We start from the raw sequence: 17,978 nt of genomic DNA on the forward strand, positions 1-17,978 counted from the left end.
ATCACAAGGATAGGTTTTCACTAAAAGGCTTTGATTGATTACAGCAACTGTAATAACCCACTTTAGTTTGGACTTAAACACTGCCAAACTGAAACTCTTAGTATCTACTAACTTATTCAAACTGATTTTCTTACTTAATAACGTTGCACAAATGATCTAAAAAGATCAAATATATCAATGTAAAGTACTAGTGTTTATGCTCAAATAATAGCCTGAATGCTATGAATATGACTATGAAGTGTGAGCCTTTTTTCTGTGCAAATATTGCAACTGATCTAGAATGAGTAACTGGATCTTTCAATTGTTCTCTCTTTCGAAAATTCTTAGTCATTCTTCTTACTGAACTCCTCAGCTATTTATAGGCTTTGCTCCAACAGTAACATTGAATGCTTTAATTAATACATATCCGTTGATTCTTCCTTTCTGAGTGTGTCAACATTCTTCTGACAATAGTATGATGTTGCAGTCTGCTGTGCGCTCATTCTGTCAGCAGTACGACTTTGCACTATGCTTAGTATGATTTGTCGGTTAAAATGTGTTTAACTGATCAGGAGTTAGACTATTCAACTGATAAGTTGAACTGACTTGAAGCATCATGTTCAGTTCCAACTGATAATCCATTCAGTTGACTTACTAATTCAGTTATTTTTGTTCAATTCCATTATATCTGATGTCTTATCTCATTAATCTTCAGTTCGGATAATCTTCAGTTCAGATGACTTCAGCTTGAATAACTTCAGTTGTATGGTTTCAGTTTAGCTGATCAGTTCTGCAAACTATGATATTTTATTTGTCAAACTCCAAACCTTTTAGTTCTAACATACTCGGACAGTGAATATTCAAGGCATATGACTGGTGAAGCTAAACTGATATCTAAACTGACTCAGCTTACTGGACCTTAGATTAGTTTTGAATATGTTTCTCAAGGTAAAACCATGAGCAATAATGTAAGGCCCTGTAATTAATTATCCGGTAATTTTGGCATAATAAGAATAATTATTGAGTTGTAAATTAAAATAATTATTTATGCCAAATAAATTCGAGAAGTGTGTTAGAAATATGTATTTTAGAATATCGGAGAATTTAACGATATAAAATACATATAGAGTTTAAATAACACACAAGAGCAAAACAATTCCAGACCGGGATAATTGGGCTTGAATTACTATTTTAGTAATCAAATACACAATATATATATACATATGCATACACACAACTTTATATTAGAAGGGAAGGAGCAATCGAGAGAAGGAAAGAAAGAACCCATCTTCATTTTCGTCACTTTCAGCACCTTCAAATTGGAGAGGCAATAACTTTGCCGTCCGGTGTCGAAATCTCAAACGGTTTGAGGGGTTTGTTTCCTTACTTCAGTAGCTTCGTTTTTAACCATGAATCGCTACTTTTGATGCTTGTTTCAGTCCCAATTGAACCCTATTTCATGGCTGTTCCTGTTCGAGTTTCTTGTTCGATTTTAGGTGAGCTATTGCTTGGTTTTTCTTGGTTCTTTGGAGTATATTGAGCAAGGATTTGAAGCTTAACTTTCACCTTGCTGTTCCTGCGTTTTCCAGCTGGTTTTCAGTTCGGTTTTTGGTCGTGAATAGTGTTTTCCGGCGTCATCTCCGGCGAGCATCACCTTGAAAACCGATAGCGAGTAGTTAAACTCCGATCTTGGTAAATTTTGCTAATTCCAGCCTTTATTTGATATATATAGGCTGCCCGGGGTTGGATTTTTAGCCATTTTGATTTAAATTGTTTTCGTCGTTCGAATAGCGTTCTATTGACGTATTTATTGGATAATTGTTGTAGGTTCGGTCATTGGAAATCTTCGAGGTATATTTTGACGAGCCTATTAATTATGTCGAATTGTTGTGTTTTATTGAAAGATATTATAGTATGGTTGTTATCGTTGGAATTAATCTAAGGATTATCGAGTTGATAATGGTTGGAATGTAAATAATGACGAATGTGGAATTATTCGACTTATTTTATTATTTTAGGCTAAGAGAGTTCAGTTGATCATTCTTGAAGATCGTTTTTGTGATATATGTATGTTACAGCTCGGTAATATACGACGATAAAACATAAATTATGTTTAATTGTCATTCTGTGTTACATGGATCGTGTTTATGATTTGTTTTTGACTGTTGTAAATTGTTAAATGCCTTCGTTGTGATCTATGTTTATTATTATGTCATATTATTGGCATTTAGCATCGGGCATACAGTTATGACATTCATGTTGAGCCCTATCGTTCTTGTTAGCCATTGTTGATATCCGTTGTTACCTGGCACTATTGTTTATCTCGGGCTCATTGTGTGGCTGATAGGCCTATACACATGCGACCGTAGATGTGATTGAAAAATCCCGTGGTTAGTGCAGCTTTTTGAGGTGAGCGCTGGGATTGTGTCATCTAGTTCATTCTGTTGTGCCATCCTGTTATAGCGTATCAGCTGTATGGAGGCCGAGTCAGGGGTGTTATTCAGCACAGCTTGGCATACCTCGCATACTTGGCAGGGCGGTTTAGCTGCATGACGATGTAGCTCCCCTGTGTTGTTGCTCGAGCATTATTCCAGTTGTTATCGTACCGTTTGTTGGCTCCTGTTATCCCGGTTATTCGTTGAGCCTTTCATGCATTGCATATTACATTTCATTATATGATTATGCATGATTTATGTTATTGTTGTTATTGTTGGACTGTTTCATACCAGAATCCTAACCTCAGTTGTTTTACTGGGGGGGCTGATGTGGTTGCTTTTGGGCACCATGGTAGATCTCCCGAGTCATTTTGCAGCATCAGGCCGAGGTTCCGGCAGTGGAGCTCGGGATGGAGGTTGGATTGCTTGGTTCTGTTCAGTGGAGTCTCCCAGTTAGTCTATATATATGTCTTGAGTTTGTTTCAGTCTTGTATTGTATTTTATTTTCCGGGGAGATGCCCCGTGTATCTGTAGTAGTATTTGGTTGTTTTTGTGATGTTCTGAGTCGACTCTTTGATATTTATGATCTGGTGAGTATTTGGTAAGTTCTAATTTCTGTTTAGTCCTGGCCAGTGCGGCTATAGGTTGTTTAACCTTGGTTTCGTGTTAATGATTCTAGTTGGAGTATATTTTGATATAAATTGTTGCTTGAGTGAAACGTCTGCCATTTTTATTTCTTTAAAAGTACTAGAAATTTTTTTTTTTATAAACACTCAATTTTTCGGCCATGTACCTTTCTCACATGAAAATATTTTTATTAAAATATTTTACCCTTTTAAAATAAAATACCAACCACATCAGCCCCCCCAGTAATCTCTCAAAAAGCAAAAGTTTGAAAAGAATAGCTCATTCAAAACCTCTCAAAAATCTCTCAAAAAGCATAAATAATTAGTCTTAAAAATCTTTAACATAAATCATGAGTCAAAAGTCATAAATGCGGAATAATAGAAGCGCTGGTCCTCGGGTTGTGTGCACCGACAGTCCAGTAGGATCATCCATCAAGACCTCCATCAAACTCACCTGCATCCATCACACCTAGTGAGTCTAAAGACTCAACACACCATCATCTTTATAGCAAATAATATATATAAAACCACATGCAACAGTGAAAATATTTTTAGGTAAAAATAACATTTCATGATATGCATAAATAACCTTAATCTTTTTCCTTATCATGACATAAACGCATTTTAACATGATCATAAACATTTTCCTTTTCCTTTTCCTTTATTGAATTCAGATCGTTAATTGTGACTTTCCTCAACATGACATGAAAATCGATGGATCCATCTACATATAACCACAGTACTGGGCGGCGGGGACATCAGCGACACTCTCACCGGTCAACTGAGCATTGGCCTATCATGATCGAATAGAAATACGATCGTCGGGGTTCCCTCGGGGGCCTTTTCCCATAAATGGGTTCCCTCTGGGGCCTTTTCCCCTCACGATATTCTCATTCTTACCGTTACCACAAAACCGTTACCACATAACCGTTACCACATATTCGCAATAATGGAAACACGATCGTCGGGCTATCACTGGGACCATAAACCTCACGACGTCGCCACCATTAACGAATTAGTCACAATCACTTCACATCGTTCAACATTTTTCATTCACATCACTTAGAAATATCATGAATAACATTACATTTTTCATTTTTGAAACCATGCATGCAACACGTCTTTTAAATGTCAACCTTAAATCATAAAAATACCTTAGGCATTTAAAAATCATAATTTAATCATGAACATTTCATAAAAATTTAAAAAAATAATCATAATATCATAAAAATAGCATTTAGGGCACTGCCATGACGTTTACTAATTTCTAGGTGTAAAAAGACCGTTTTATCCCTAGACTCGACATTTTACGATTTCGATTTTTTTTCGTGATTTCATGACTCTAACATGTCCCAAATAATTATTTAAGCCTAAATTAATTTTCCCATAATTTTATTTAGCTTAAATCGAGTACTTTTAAATTAATCTTTAAATAAGACGCATTAACGCATTTTAATCCCGAATTAAATCAAACCTTAATATAAAATTCCCAAATTTTAAACATAACATTTTTATGATTTATTCTACCCTTTCAAGTCATGAGCCACACCCGTGGACCCATGGCTCAATTTTTTTGTTCTTTAATTTTCGTTTTTTGACCCATCGACGATCACGCCGAGCCATCTCCCAATTTACTCGAGCCACGCCCGAGCAACCTTGAACCAAAACCTAGCCAACTCATCTATGAATCCTACTGACCAGCCCCAAGCCCAAGAACTAGCCCCTGGACCACGTTTAAGCTCCTGCACCCTGAACCATGTTACATGCGTGTGTGCAGGTGGAGAGTTATAGCTATTCTAGGACTCCTACTTGCCTTAGGACTCATCAAGCCCTTAACCACCGAACCCACCTGACCCTAACCTTCCCTGGACCACGCCCTGACCAAGCCCAGACCAACCCAAGCCCCCAGACCCGAGTAGCGAACTCTTGAAGCTTGACAGCACCTCACGCCCACCCTTGCTGCCATGCACCTTCCTTTTGTTTCTTGAACCAGCAGCCAACCCAGCGGTCCCAGCCCCTGGCCCGACCCATGCCCATCATCCTAGGACCCTAAGGACCTAGCCTAACCCAGCTCAGACCCCTTGGCCGAGCCCCTCTCTTCCTGCACAACTTCTGCACAACCTGCGCCACTCTCCCTAAACTCTCGGGTGGGAGTCCTAGAAAGCTAGGACTCCTTCCCCAGCCCTTGGCTCGAGTCCTAGCACGGCTAGGACTCCACCCTTGACCCCTCACAGACCCTGGCTAAGCCCTGACTCAAGCCAAGACTCACCCAACCTTTAACCATGAAAACCGAAACACCTAAACCTCACTTGACAGAATTTGTTCCATCTTTTGTTTCCTTGATGTGCAGTGTTTTGTGTGTGTCTAGGACCCTTTTATAACATGTAAAAACATTGCTTGATCATATCTTAACATCATGGCAGTCCCTTACGCGCATAGAACAAGTTTTTGGATCACAACTCATGAATTTAATACATGTATGAGCAATATTCCGAAAATAATCAAAAGAATTTCATGTTTTTCATGCACACGATATTTAAAACGATACTACGATGTGATAGATGAGAAAAGGAGATGTATGGCGTGCCTTTGCGTTTTAAACGCACGATTATTCGTTGACGACGTCGAAGAACGGGGCAAGACCTTTGGCTTGAATCTCCCTTGGCAAATTCTCGATTTTTCCTCTTGAAAATTGTTGTGTGTGCCGTGTCAATGTGTTGGGAGAATTTCAGAATTTGTGAAGTGTGTGGCCGTGTGGTTGGATGAAAAGTGTAGGGTTTAGGTGCTTTAATATATTAAATACACTAATTAAATAGTTAATTAGGCTTTAGGCCTATTAAGGGGTTTAATTAGACACATTAGTCTTAATTAAAATATTAAAATAATTTTGGTAAAATAAGTTCGTGAATTTAATAGCCGGGTTGTCAAGAAGTTCGCATTTTTGTTAAAAAACCCAACACCGATAAAATTTACGTCCCGGCGTATAAAACCACCTCCAAACTCCTTATTTTCAAAAATACTAAAAAGCATCGATCATATTTTAAATAATTAAAAATAATTATTTAATAAAAATATTTTCTATTTTTCAGCCCTCGGTCCCCGTTCCTCGATCGTCACTTGAATATTCTTTAAAAATACAATTTTTATGCAATCATGTAGAAAAATATATTTTAAATATGCAAGTATGCAAAACATAATTAATTCATGCAATTTAAACATTTAATTAAAATACAGGAGAATTTAATAATTCAAATGCATGTAGTTCGCGAAGACCTTTAAATTTCCGGGGCGTTACAATCTCCCCCCCTTAAATTGAATTTCGTCCTCTTCGCTTATCCTTAATAGCCCAAAGTTTAGACTTAGTTCTAGTATCCCAAAAATCCACGCTTCCGCTGCGCTACTCTGATAAAACTTAAACTCTAGAAGGTCCTTACGTCTCCTTGATCCCAATTAAATTTTCCTTCTAATTCCTTATTTGCAAATCGCAACTTAAAAAGACCCATAATGACTTAGTGCTATACTATTATAACCTCGAATTTCAATTTTTCTTACGATCCCCAATATTAAAAGATGGATAACCATACTTATCGTATATTACTTTCCTTAATTTATACCCAAAATATTCGTCGACTTATCATATTTCAATCCTAAAATCCCAAACGCATCTGCTAACGCTTAGATTTTTTCAAGCCTAATATCGATTCATCCTTAAAAACCCTTGACTAACATTCCTTATAACACCTATAACCATGATATCCCAATGTTGCATACATTCTTAAAAGTCTAAATCCTCAAAATTCTTATCATTTAACATATTCAATTCTCACTTATTGCTAAACTAGTTCCCACTTCCGTAATAATTGCAAAATCAATTCTTAATTTTCTCAAAAATTATCTTAATTGATCCTTAATTTCGAAAATCCTACGATTAACCCATAAGTTCTCGGTATTCTTAACTCACTTCTACGGGTTTCCCATAACATAAATTTCAAAAATTTTTAAACTTATTCACCCAAAAATCAATTCCTATAACCAATCTTATCTTTCATCAAACTTAAAATCCCAATTTATATATTTTCTAATTCCCAAAGTCTTTGCAATCCTAGAATAATTATTCCTCATGTCTAATTCCCAAAAATTAATTAGAATAGTAACCATAAATCATAAATATTTTCTTAAGAAATCTACGTATCCCAAAAATATTCATACAATTCTCGATTAACTTATAGCCCAAAAAGTAAAACGTCAATACTAAAACCCAAAAAATAAACATAGTCCAATTCCACCACACAACCAACATGCGTTAAAATCAAATAATTTCTTATTTCATATCGTATCACATATAAATTCTAAAGCATATAAAACATATATTATCATAAAGCTATTAAACATTAGACATAAACATATAAGTCATGTACTTATGCAGGTAACATAATAAAATCATATAAAGCATGTAAACTTACAAATTGAGGCTTGACGACTGATCTTTCTGGCGCTGATGGTGGCACAACCCTTTACAGAACCATTGCTCTGATACCAACTGAAACGTCTGCCCTTTTTATTTCTTTAAAGGTACTAGAAATTTTTTTTTTTTTATAAACACTCAATTTTTCGACCATGTACCTTTCTCACATGAAAAATTTTTTATTAAAATATTTTTTATTCTTTTAAAATAAAATACCAACCATCTAGCATTTTAAAATCAAGTGCAATAGTCATAAAATGAAATCGTCAACTGTTGTACCAAACATAAAAAGCAATAAGTTTGAAAAGAATAGCCCATTCAAAACCTCTCAAAAATCTCTCAAAAAGCATAAATAATTAGTCTTAAAAATCTTTAACATAAATCATGAGTCAAAAGTCGTAAATGCGGAATAATAGAAGCGCTGGTCCTCGGGTTGTGTGCACCGACAGTCCAGTAGGATCATCCATCAAGACCTCCATCAAACTCATCTTCATCCATCACACCTAGTGAGTCTAAAGACTCAACACACCATCATCTTTATAGCAAATAATATATATAAAACCACAAGTAACAGTGAAAATACTTTTAGGTAAAAATAACATTTCACGATATGCATAAATAACCTTAATTTTTTTCCTTATCATGATATAAAAGCATTTTAACATGATCATAAACATTTTCTTTTTCCTTTTCCTTTGTTGAATTCAGATCGTTAATTGTGACTTTCCTCAACATGACATGAAAATCGATGGATCCATCTACATATAACCACAGTACTGGGCGACGGAGACATTAGCGACACTCTCACCGGTCGACTGAGCCTTGGCCTATCATGATCGAATAGAAATACGATCGTCGGGGTTCCCTCGGGGGTCTTTTCCCATAAATGGGTTCCCTCTGGGTCCTTTTCCCCTCACGATATTCTCATTCTTACCGTTACCACAAAACCGTTACCACATATTCGCAATGATGGAAACACGATCGTCGGGCTCCCACTGGGACCAAAACCCTCACGACGTCGCCACCATTAACGAATTAGTCACAATCACTTCACATCCTTCAACATTTTTCATTCACATCACTTAGAAAAATCATGAATAACATTACATTTTTCATTTTTGAAACCAAGCATGCAACACGTCTTTTAAATGTCAACCTTAAATCATAAAAATCCCTTAGACATTTAAAAATCATAATTTAATCATGAACATTTCATAAAAATTTAAAAATAATCATAATATCATAAAAATAGCATTTAGGGCACTGCCATGACGTTTACTAATTTCTAGGTGTAAAAAGACTGTTTTACCCCTAGACTCGACATTTTACGATTTCGACTTTTTTACGTTATTTCATGACTCTAACATGTCCCAAATAATTATTTAAGCCTTCCCATAATTTTATTTAGCTTAAATCGAGTACTTTTAAATTAATCTTTAAATAAGACGCATTAACACATTTTAATCTCGAATTAAACCAAACCTTAATATAAAATTCTCAAATTTTAAACATAACATTTTTATGATTTATTCTACTATTTCAAGTCATGAGCCACACCCGTGGACCCATGGCTCAATTTTTTTGTTCTTTAATTTTCGTTTTTTGACCCATCGACGATCACGCCGAGCCATCTCCAAATTTACTCGAGCCACACCCGAGCAACCTTGAACCAAAACCTAGCCAACTCATCTATGAATCCTACTGACCAGCCCCAAGCCCAAGAACTAGCCCCTGGACCACGTTTAAGCTCCTGCACCCTGAACCATGTTACATGCGTGTGTGCAGGTGGAGAGTTATAGCTATTCTAGGACTCCTACTTGCCTTAGGACTCATCAAGCCCTTAACCACCGAGCCCACCTGACCCTAACCTTCCCTGGACCACGCCCTGACCAAGCCCAGACCAACCCAAGCCCCCAGACCCGAGTAGCGAACTCTTGAAGCTTGACAGCACCTCACGCCCACCCTTGCTGCCATGCACCTTCCTTTTGTTTCTTGAACCAGCAGCCAACCCAGCGGTCCCAGCCCCTGGCCCGACCCTTGCCCATCATCCTAGGACCCTAAGGACCTAGCCTAACCCAGCTCAGACCCCTTGGCCGAGCCCCTCTCTTCTTGCACAACCTGCGCCACTCTCCCTAAACTCTCGGGTGGGAGTCCTAGCAAGCTAGGACTCCTTCCCCAGCCCTTGGCTCGAGTCCTAGCACAGCTAGGACTCCACCCTTGACCCCTCACAGACCCTGGCTAAGCCCTGACTCAAGCCAAGACTCACCCAACCTTTAACCATGAAAACCGAAACACCTAAACCTCACTTGACAGAATTTGTTCCATCTTTTGTTTCCTTGATGTGCAGTGTTTTGTGTGTGTCTAGGACCCTTTTATAACATGTAAAAACATCGCTTGGATCATATCTTAACATCATGGCAGTCCCTTACGTGCATAGAACAAGTTTTTGGATCACAACTCATGAATTTAATACATGTATGAGCAATATTCCGAAAATAATCAAAAGAATTTCATGTTTTTCATGCACGCGATATTTAAAACGATACTACGATGTGATAGATGAGAAAAGAAGATGTATGGCGTTCCTTTGCGTTTTAAACGCACGATTATTCGTTGACGAAGTCGAAGAACGGGGCAAGACCTTTGGCTTGAATCTCCCTTGGCAAATTCTCGATTTTTCCTCTTGAATTGTTGTGTGTGCCGTGTCAATGTGTTGGGGAGAATTTCAGAATTTGTGAAGTGTGTGGCCGTGTGGTTGGATGCAAAGTGTAGGGTTTAGGTGCTTTAATATATTAAATACACTAATTAAATAGTTAATTAGGCTTTAGGCCTATTAAGGGGTTTAATTAGGCACATTAGTCTTAATTAAAATATTAAAATAATTTTGGTAAAATAAGTTTGTGAATTTAATAGCCGGGTTGCCAAGAAGTTCGCATTTTTGTTAAAAAACCCAACACCGATAAAATTTACGTCCCGGCGTATAAAACCACATCCAAACTCCTTATTTTCAAAAATACTAAAAAGTATCGACCATATTTTACATAATTAAAAATAATTATTTAATAAAAATATTTTCTCGGTCCCCGTTCCTCGATCGTCACTTGAATATTCATTAAAAATACAATTTTTATGCAATCATGCAGAAAAATATATTTTAAATATGCAAGTATGCAAAACATAATTAATTCATGCAATTAAAACATTTAATTAAAATACTGGAGAATTTAATAATTCAAATGCATGTGGTTCGCGTGGACCTTTAAATTTTCGGGGCGTTACATTGAGTTTTTCGGGATGTCCTATTTACGGGGAGGTCATGCCGAAATTTTTCTAGGCCCTGAGGTCCGTTTTAAAGTATCTTAAACCTTTTTTCCGCTGCAGTTTTAAGTCAAACCATTATTGTTTGATCATTATTTGTCATTACAGTAAATGGGCCTCACATCTTGGCATCAGAGCGTAAACTAGGATACGCTCGAACTAGAGTCTAGGACACTTGAGTCTTGGCACTAAAATGGTTGTTGCGCCTGTTTATGCTACTTGACAACATGCTTATGTGATTATATGATTTGTTTACTTCCATTCTAATTGTTTTGGTGTTTTATCGTATAGAATGGAAGGAGCTGGAGAAATTCCTATTGATGAGATTCCTCTAGCTCGAGGTCGAGGTCGTGGACGTGGTAGACCTCGTGTCCGTGTTGTTGATGATACTTTTGTTGAGCAAGCTGCTGATCAGCTAGAGCAGATTAGGATGGATGAATTAGTTGCGCGTTTCCATTCTATGCATCCACCTCGATTCAGTGGTTCGGAGGGAGCTGAGAAAGCAGAACTGTGGATTTCTGAGATCGAGGAATTGTTTGATTTGATTGAGTATCCTCCAGAGTGTCGATTGAGATTAGCTGTGCATCAGTTGAAAGATCGTGCTAAAATGTGGTGGTCTACTACATTGATGACTTTAGATGCTCAGAGGATTGTTCCATCGTGAGATATATTCAAGCTGAAATTTAAGGAGTGTTATTGTCCTCCATCATTCTACAGTTCTAAGGCTTAAGAGTTTCATAACTTGAAGCAAGGCGATATGTCAGTTGCGGATTATGCGCATACTTTTTATGCTATGTTGAGATATGCTCCTCATGTTGCTGCGAGTCAGGTTTCCGTCATTGAAAGTTTCATTGAAGGATTGAACGATCATCTGCACCCTTTTGTTTCTACCGGTAAGCCCCTGAATTATCTTGAAGCGGTGGAAATAGCAAAAAGGGCTGAAGCTAGTCTTAAGAGGAGTGGCAATCGAGTGCCTACCCAACATCATCAGTCGGGGAGGCAACAATTTAGTTCATCTGGTTCTGCATCTCTTCGTCCACGTGGAAAACAATTTAAGAAGCCTGGTTCTAGTTCTTCGAGTTCAGGGAACCGTGGTGGATATCGCTATAGTGGACCTTACTGTGATCACTGTGGAGGCAAGCATTCCAGTAACCAGTGTGTTGGAGTTCAAGGAGTTTGTAATAATTGTGGTCGGCCGGGTCATTTTTCTAGAGTTTGTCCTAGTAAAACGGGAAAATCAGCCCAGGCAGGTAGTGGAGCTCAAAGTAATAGAATTCCAACTGCGTCCCAGTCTTCCCATCAGCCTAGTCGCCCTTCGCATCAGAGCAGAGGGCAAGGTGGTCCACAGAATCAGTCATCTGTTCATGTATTTTCCTTGACTGAGGATGAGGCTCAGGCAGCTCCAGGTACTGTCATTTCTGGTAATTGTACTTTATGTGGTTTTATAGCACGAGTGTTAATTGATACCGGAGCATCTCATTCCTTTGTTTCTCATGCATTTGTCATTTCGCATGATCTTCGCACCACTAGTATGAATTCCAATCTATCTGTTGCTACTCCGATGGGAAAAATGATTATCACTGATAATGTGCTGTTCAATGCGGTTTTGTTTCATGAGGAAAATGTTCTATATCTGAATCTCATAGTCCTACCTATGCATGACTTTGATTGTATCGTTGGTATGGATGTTTTGACTGCAAATCGTGCCACTGTTGATTGTTATCGAGGAATAGTTCGTTTCAGGCCTAGCTTTGCTCCTAAATGGAATTTCTATGGCCGTGGTTCTCAAACCAAAATTCCTCTAGTTTCTGCCATTGAGATGAACCGATTGTTAGATTCTGGTCATGAATGTTTTCTGGTTTATGCTGTTGATCTATCGCAAGATGAGTGACGGATTTATGATATTCCTGTAGTCCATGAGTTTCCTGATGTGTTTCCAGAAGAGATTCCTGGTTTTCCACCAGAACGAGAAGTTGAGTTCAGTATCGAATTAATGCCAGGAACGGAACCCATATCTCGAGCACCATATCGTTTAGCTCCTGTTGAGCTAAAAGAACTGAAAGAGCAATTACAAGATTTATTGAGTAAATGTTATATTCGTCCGAGTTCTTCACCGTGGGGTGCACTGATTCTATATGTCAAGAAGAAAGATGGAACGATGCGGATGTGTATTGATTATCGGCAACTGAATAAGTTTACTGTCAAGAATAAATATCCACTCCCTAGGATTGATGACTTATTTGAGCAGTTGCAAGGTACTTCGGTGTATTCTAAGATTGATCTCTGTTCTGGGTACCATCAAGTGCGAGTTAGACAAGAAGATGTGCCGAAAACAGCTTTTCGCACGAGATACGGACATTTTGAATTTTTGGTTATGCCTTTTGGTTTGACCAATGCTCCTGCTGTGTTTATGGACTTGATGAATCGATTATTTCGTAAATATCTCGATCGTTTTGTGATTGTATTCATCGATGATATTCTTGTTTATTCCAAGTCCGAGGAAGAGCATGCCAAACACTTGAGGATAGTTCTTCGAATTCTTCAAAAGAAGCAGTTGTACGCCAAGCTATCCAAGTGTGAGTTTTGGTTAGATAGAGTTGTGTTTCTTGGCCATGTCATATCTCAACATGGTATTTCTGTCGATCCAAGTAAAGTGGAAGCAGTTCTGAATTAGGCACGACCGACCAATGTGCCAGAGATTCGTAGTTTCATGGGTTTAGCTGGTTATTACCGGAGATTTATCGAAAATTTCTCAAAGATTGCTAGACCTATCACTCAACTGACTCAGAAAAATCAGAGATTCATTTGGTCTGATGAATGTGAGTCAAGTTTTGTCGGGTTGAAGAAGAGATTGACTTCTGCACCAGTTCTTACCATTCCAAGTGGTTCTGGAGGATTTGTTGTTTGTACCGACGCGTCTAATCGAGGTCTAGGTTGTGTTCTGATGCAGCATGGCAGAGTAGTGGCCTATGGTTCTCGTCAGTTGAAACCGCATGAGTCTAAGTATCCTGTTCATGACTTAGAATTGGCTGCTATTGTTTTTGCTCTCAAGATTTGGAGACATTATTTGTTTGGGGAGCAATTTGTAATATATTCTGATCACAAAAGCTTGAAGTATCTGTTCTCTCAGTCAGATCTGAATATGAGACAGAGACGTTGGATGGATCTTTTGAAAGATTATGATTGTGAGATCCAGTATCAACCGGGAAAAGTGAATGTCATTGCCGATGCTTTGAGTCGTAAGGTTGTTGATGTTAATTTATCCTCGATTCATGTTTCAAAGTTACGAGAGGATATTTGCACTTCTGGGTTGGATTTTCAAATCCAAGGTAATACTGTTTGTGTATCTCAGATTTCTGTTGAGCCAGAGTTGATTCAGATTGTAAAGTCAGCTCAGAAAACTGATGATCAAGTTCTGAAATCTTATGAGTTAGTATCTCAAGGACACCAATCTGGTTTCTCAACTCACTCAGATGATTCTCTTCGGTTGAATGGTAGATTGGTTGTCCCAGATATTCCTGAATTTCGTACAACCATCCTTAAAGAAGCTCATTATACTCGATATAGTATCCACCTAGGAGGAAGAAAAATGTATCATATTCTAAGGCCTCAGTTTTGGTGGAAGAATATGAAAAAGGATGTGGCTGAGTTTGTGTCTCGTTGTATGATCTGTCAGCGAGTCAAATCAGAACGAATGAGACCTGGAGGATTACTGCATAGTCTTGAGGTTCCTCAGTGGAACTGAGAGCACGTGGCTATGGATTTTTTCACGCATTTGTCACGTACTTCTCGTCATTTCGATGCCATTTGGGTGATTGTCGATAGATTATCTAAGTCGGCACACTTTATTCCGTATGAGAGGACGTATTCGTACCAGAAAATGGCTTGTCTGTATATTGAAAATGTTGTGAAACTTCATGGAGTTCCAGTTGCAATAGTCTCAGATCGTGACCCTAGATTCACATCAAAGTTTTGGATTAGTTTCTAAAAAGAAATTGGTACACGACTTGCGATGAGTACTGCGTACCATCCTCAGACAGATGGTCAGACAGAGCGTACAATCCAGACACTCGAGGATCTGCTTCGAGCTGTAGTCATGGATTTTAAAGACAGTTGGCAGGAAGCTTTACCACTAGTAGAATTTTCATATAACAACAGTTTCCAGGTGACTATTGGTAAGGCTCCTTTTGAAGCTTTGTACGGCAGACGGTGTCGATCACCTCTTTGTTGGGATGAATTTGGTGAGAAGCAGTTGACTGGACCTGAGATTGTTCAGGAAATGCATGATAAAGTCCAGTTGATTCGTCAAAGAATGAAAGCTGCTCAAGATCGGCAAGCTAGTTATGCTAACTGGCGTCGTCAACCTCTAGATTTTCAAGTTGGAGATTTTGTATTTCTGAGGATCTTTCCGTTTAGAGGTGTTGTTCGTTTTGGCATGAGAGGTAAGTTGTCACCTCGTTTCGTTGGTCCCTACGAGATTGTTGAGCGTATTGGGACTTGCGCTTATCGTTTGGATTTGCCCCAGTCTTTATCTGGCATCCATGATGTTTTCCATGTTTCTATGTTGCGTAAGTATGAGCCCGATCCGTCTCATGTGAATCAGCCTGATGAGGTTGAACTTGATCCGTCCCTATCGTATATTGAGTATCCTGTTTGTATATTGGATCGTAAAGATAAAGTTTTACGCAATAAAGTTATTCCATTCGTACGTGTTCAGTGGTCGAGGCATGGTGTAGAAGAATCAACGTGAGAAATAGAAGAGAAGATGAGATCATCTTATCCATATTTGTTTGATTCGTATCGTGTGTAAGATGTATGTGTATAAACAGAAATTTCGACGACGAAATTTATTTTAAGGGGTAGAGAAGTGTAAGGCCCTGTAATTAATTATCCGGTAATTTTGGCATAATTAGAATAATTATTGAGTTGTAAATTAAAATAATTATTTATGCCAAATAAATTCGAGAAGTGTGTTAGAAATATGTATTTTAGAATATCGTAGAATTTAACGATATAAAATACATATAGAGTTTAAATAACACACAAGAGCAAAATAATTCCAGACTGGGATAATTGGGCTTGAATTATTATTTTAGTAATCAAATACACAATATATATATATACATATGCATACACACAACTTTATATTAGGAGGGAAGGAGCAATTGAGAGAAGGAAAGAAAGAACCCATCTTCATTTTCGTCACTTTCAGCACCTTCAAATTGGAGAGGCAATAACTTTGCCGTCCGGTGTCGATATATATACGCTGCCCGGGGTTGGATTTTTAGCCATTTTGATTTAAATTGTTTTCGTCGTTCGAATAGCGTTCTATTGACGTATTTATAGGATAATTGTTGTAGGTTCGGTCATTAGAAATCTTCGAGGTATATTTTGGCGAGCCTATTAATTATGTCGAATTGTTGTGTTTTATTGAAAGATATTATAGTATGGTTGTTATCGTTGGAATTAATCTAAGGATTATCGAGTTGATAATGGTTGGAATGTAAATAATGACGAGAGTGGAATTATTCGACTTATTTTATTATTTTAGGCTAAGAGAGTTCAGTTGATCATTCTTGAAGATCGTTTTTGTGATATAGGTATGCTACAGCTCGGTAATATACGACGGTAAAACATAAATTATGTTTAATTGTCATTCTGTGTTACATGATCGTGTTTATGATTTGTTGACTGTTGTAAATTGTTAAATGCCTTCATTGTGATCTATGTATATTATTATGTCATATTATTGGCATTTAGCATCGGACATACAGTTATGACATTCATGTTGAGCCATATCGTTCATGTTAGCCATTGTTGATATCCGTTGTTACCTGGCACTGTTGTTTATCTCGGGATCATTGTGTGGCTGATAGGCCTATACACATGAGACCGTAGATGTGATTGAACAATCCCGTGGTTAGTGCAGCTTTTTGAGGTGAGCGCTGGGATTGTGTCATCTAGTTCATTATGTTGTGCCATCCTGTTATAGCGTATCAGCTGTATGGAGGCCGAGTCAGGGGTGTTATTCAGCACAGCTTGGCATACCTCGCATACTTGGCAGGGCGGTTTAGCTGCATGACGATGTAGCTCCCCTGTGTTGTTGCTCGAGCATTATTCCAGTTGTTATCGTACCGTTTGTTGGCTCCTGTTATCCCGGTTATTCATTGAGCCTTTCATGCATTGCATATTACATTTCATTATATGATTATGCATGATTTATATTATTGTTGTTATTGTTGGACTCTTTCATACCAGAATCCTAACCTCGGTTGTTTTACTTGGGGGGCTGCTGTGGTTGCTTTTGGGCACCATGGTAGATCTCCCGAGTCATTTTGCAGCATCAGGCCGAGGTTCCGGCAGTGGAGCTCGGGATGGAGGTTGGATTGCTTGGTTCTGTTCAGTGGAGTCTCCCAGTTAGTCTATATATATGTCTTGAGTTTGTTTCAGTCTTGTATTGTATTTTATTTACCGGGGAGATGCCCCGTGTATCTGTAGTAGTATTTGGTTGTTTTTGTGATGTTCTGAGTCGACTCTGTGATATTTATGATCTGGTGAGTATTTGGTAAGTTCTAATTTCTGTTTAGTCCTGGCCAGTGCGGCTATAGCTTGTTTAACCTTGGTTTCGTGTTATGATTCTAGTTGGAGTATATTTTGATATAAATTGATGCTTGAGTTTTTCGGGATGTCCTATTTACGGGGAGGTCATGCCGAAATTTTTCTAGGCCCTGAGGTCCGTTTTAAAGTATTTTAAACCTTTTTCCGCTACGGTTTTAAATCAAACCATTATTGTTTGATCATTATTTGTCATTAGAGTAAATGGGCCTCACAAATAAGCATATTCATGGTAACATTATTATTGAAGATATTATACTTGGTGAAAATTTTAAATACAATTTGATTTTCATAAGCCAACTATGCAATCATGGCTACTCAGTTGAGTTTCATAAGTATATTCACATTGTCAAAGATACTTCTGGATGCATTATAGTGATAGGTGACATATGTGAGTTAAGGATCATTAAGCAAACTTAAGTTGTTGAGACAGTTGAGCAAAATGTCGCTCTATCATTTGAACCAGTTGTAAATACTTTAGTTGATAAAGTTGATATTTCCGAACCAAGCCATAAGTTGATCATTTTCCCTAATCCAAAA

The 17,978-nt window shown here is 37.9% G+C and overlaps 1 protein-coding gene and 1 long non-coding RNA gene across 4 annotated transcripts; both read left to right on the forward strand.

Moving 5' to 3' along the window:
- The first annotated feature begins 1,241 nt into the window (after nt 1-1,241).
- Nucleotides 1,242-11,587, forward strand: LOC142521452 (uncharacterized). Of its 3 annotated transcripts, none has more exons than XR_012814197.1 (4): nt 1,242-1,475; nt 1,569-1,830; nt 1,998-2,046; nt 11,115-11,587. It is a non-coding gene; the product is annotated as an uncharacterized LOC142521452 (long non-coding RNA). The 3 variants fall into 3 exon arrangements; XR_012814196.1 differs by lacking the exon at nt 11,115-11,587 and adding an exon at nt 2,771-3,093; XR_012814195.1 differs by having other exon boundaries at nt 1,569-2,046.
- Nucleotides 11,588-11,616: 29 nt separating this feature from the next.
- On the forward strand, nt 11,617-17,650 carry LOC142520350 (uncharacterized). Its single transcript, XM_075623348.1, has 2 exons — nt 11,617-12,229; nt 17,144-17,650. Exons 1-2 carry the CDS (start codon nt 11,617-11,619, stop codon nt 17,242-17,244), a joined length of 714 nt encoding a protein of 237 aa, XP_075479463.1. The 3' UTR covers nt 17,245-17,650.
- Nucleotides 17,651-17,978: the final 328 nt, after the last annotated feature.

This window comes from Primulina tabacum, chromosome 12, assembly GCF_025594145.1.
Source record: "Primulina tabacum isolate GXHZ01 chromosome 12, ASM2559414v2, whole genome shotgun sequence".
Classification (NCBI taxonomy): Eukaryota; Viridiplantae; Streptophyta; class Magnoliopsida; order Lamiales; family Gesneriaceae; genus Primulina; species Primulina tabacum.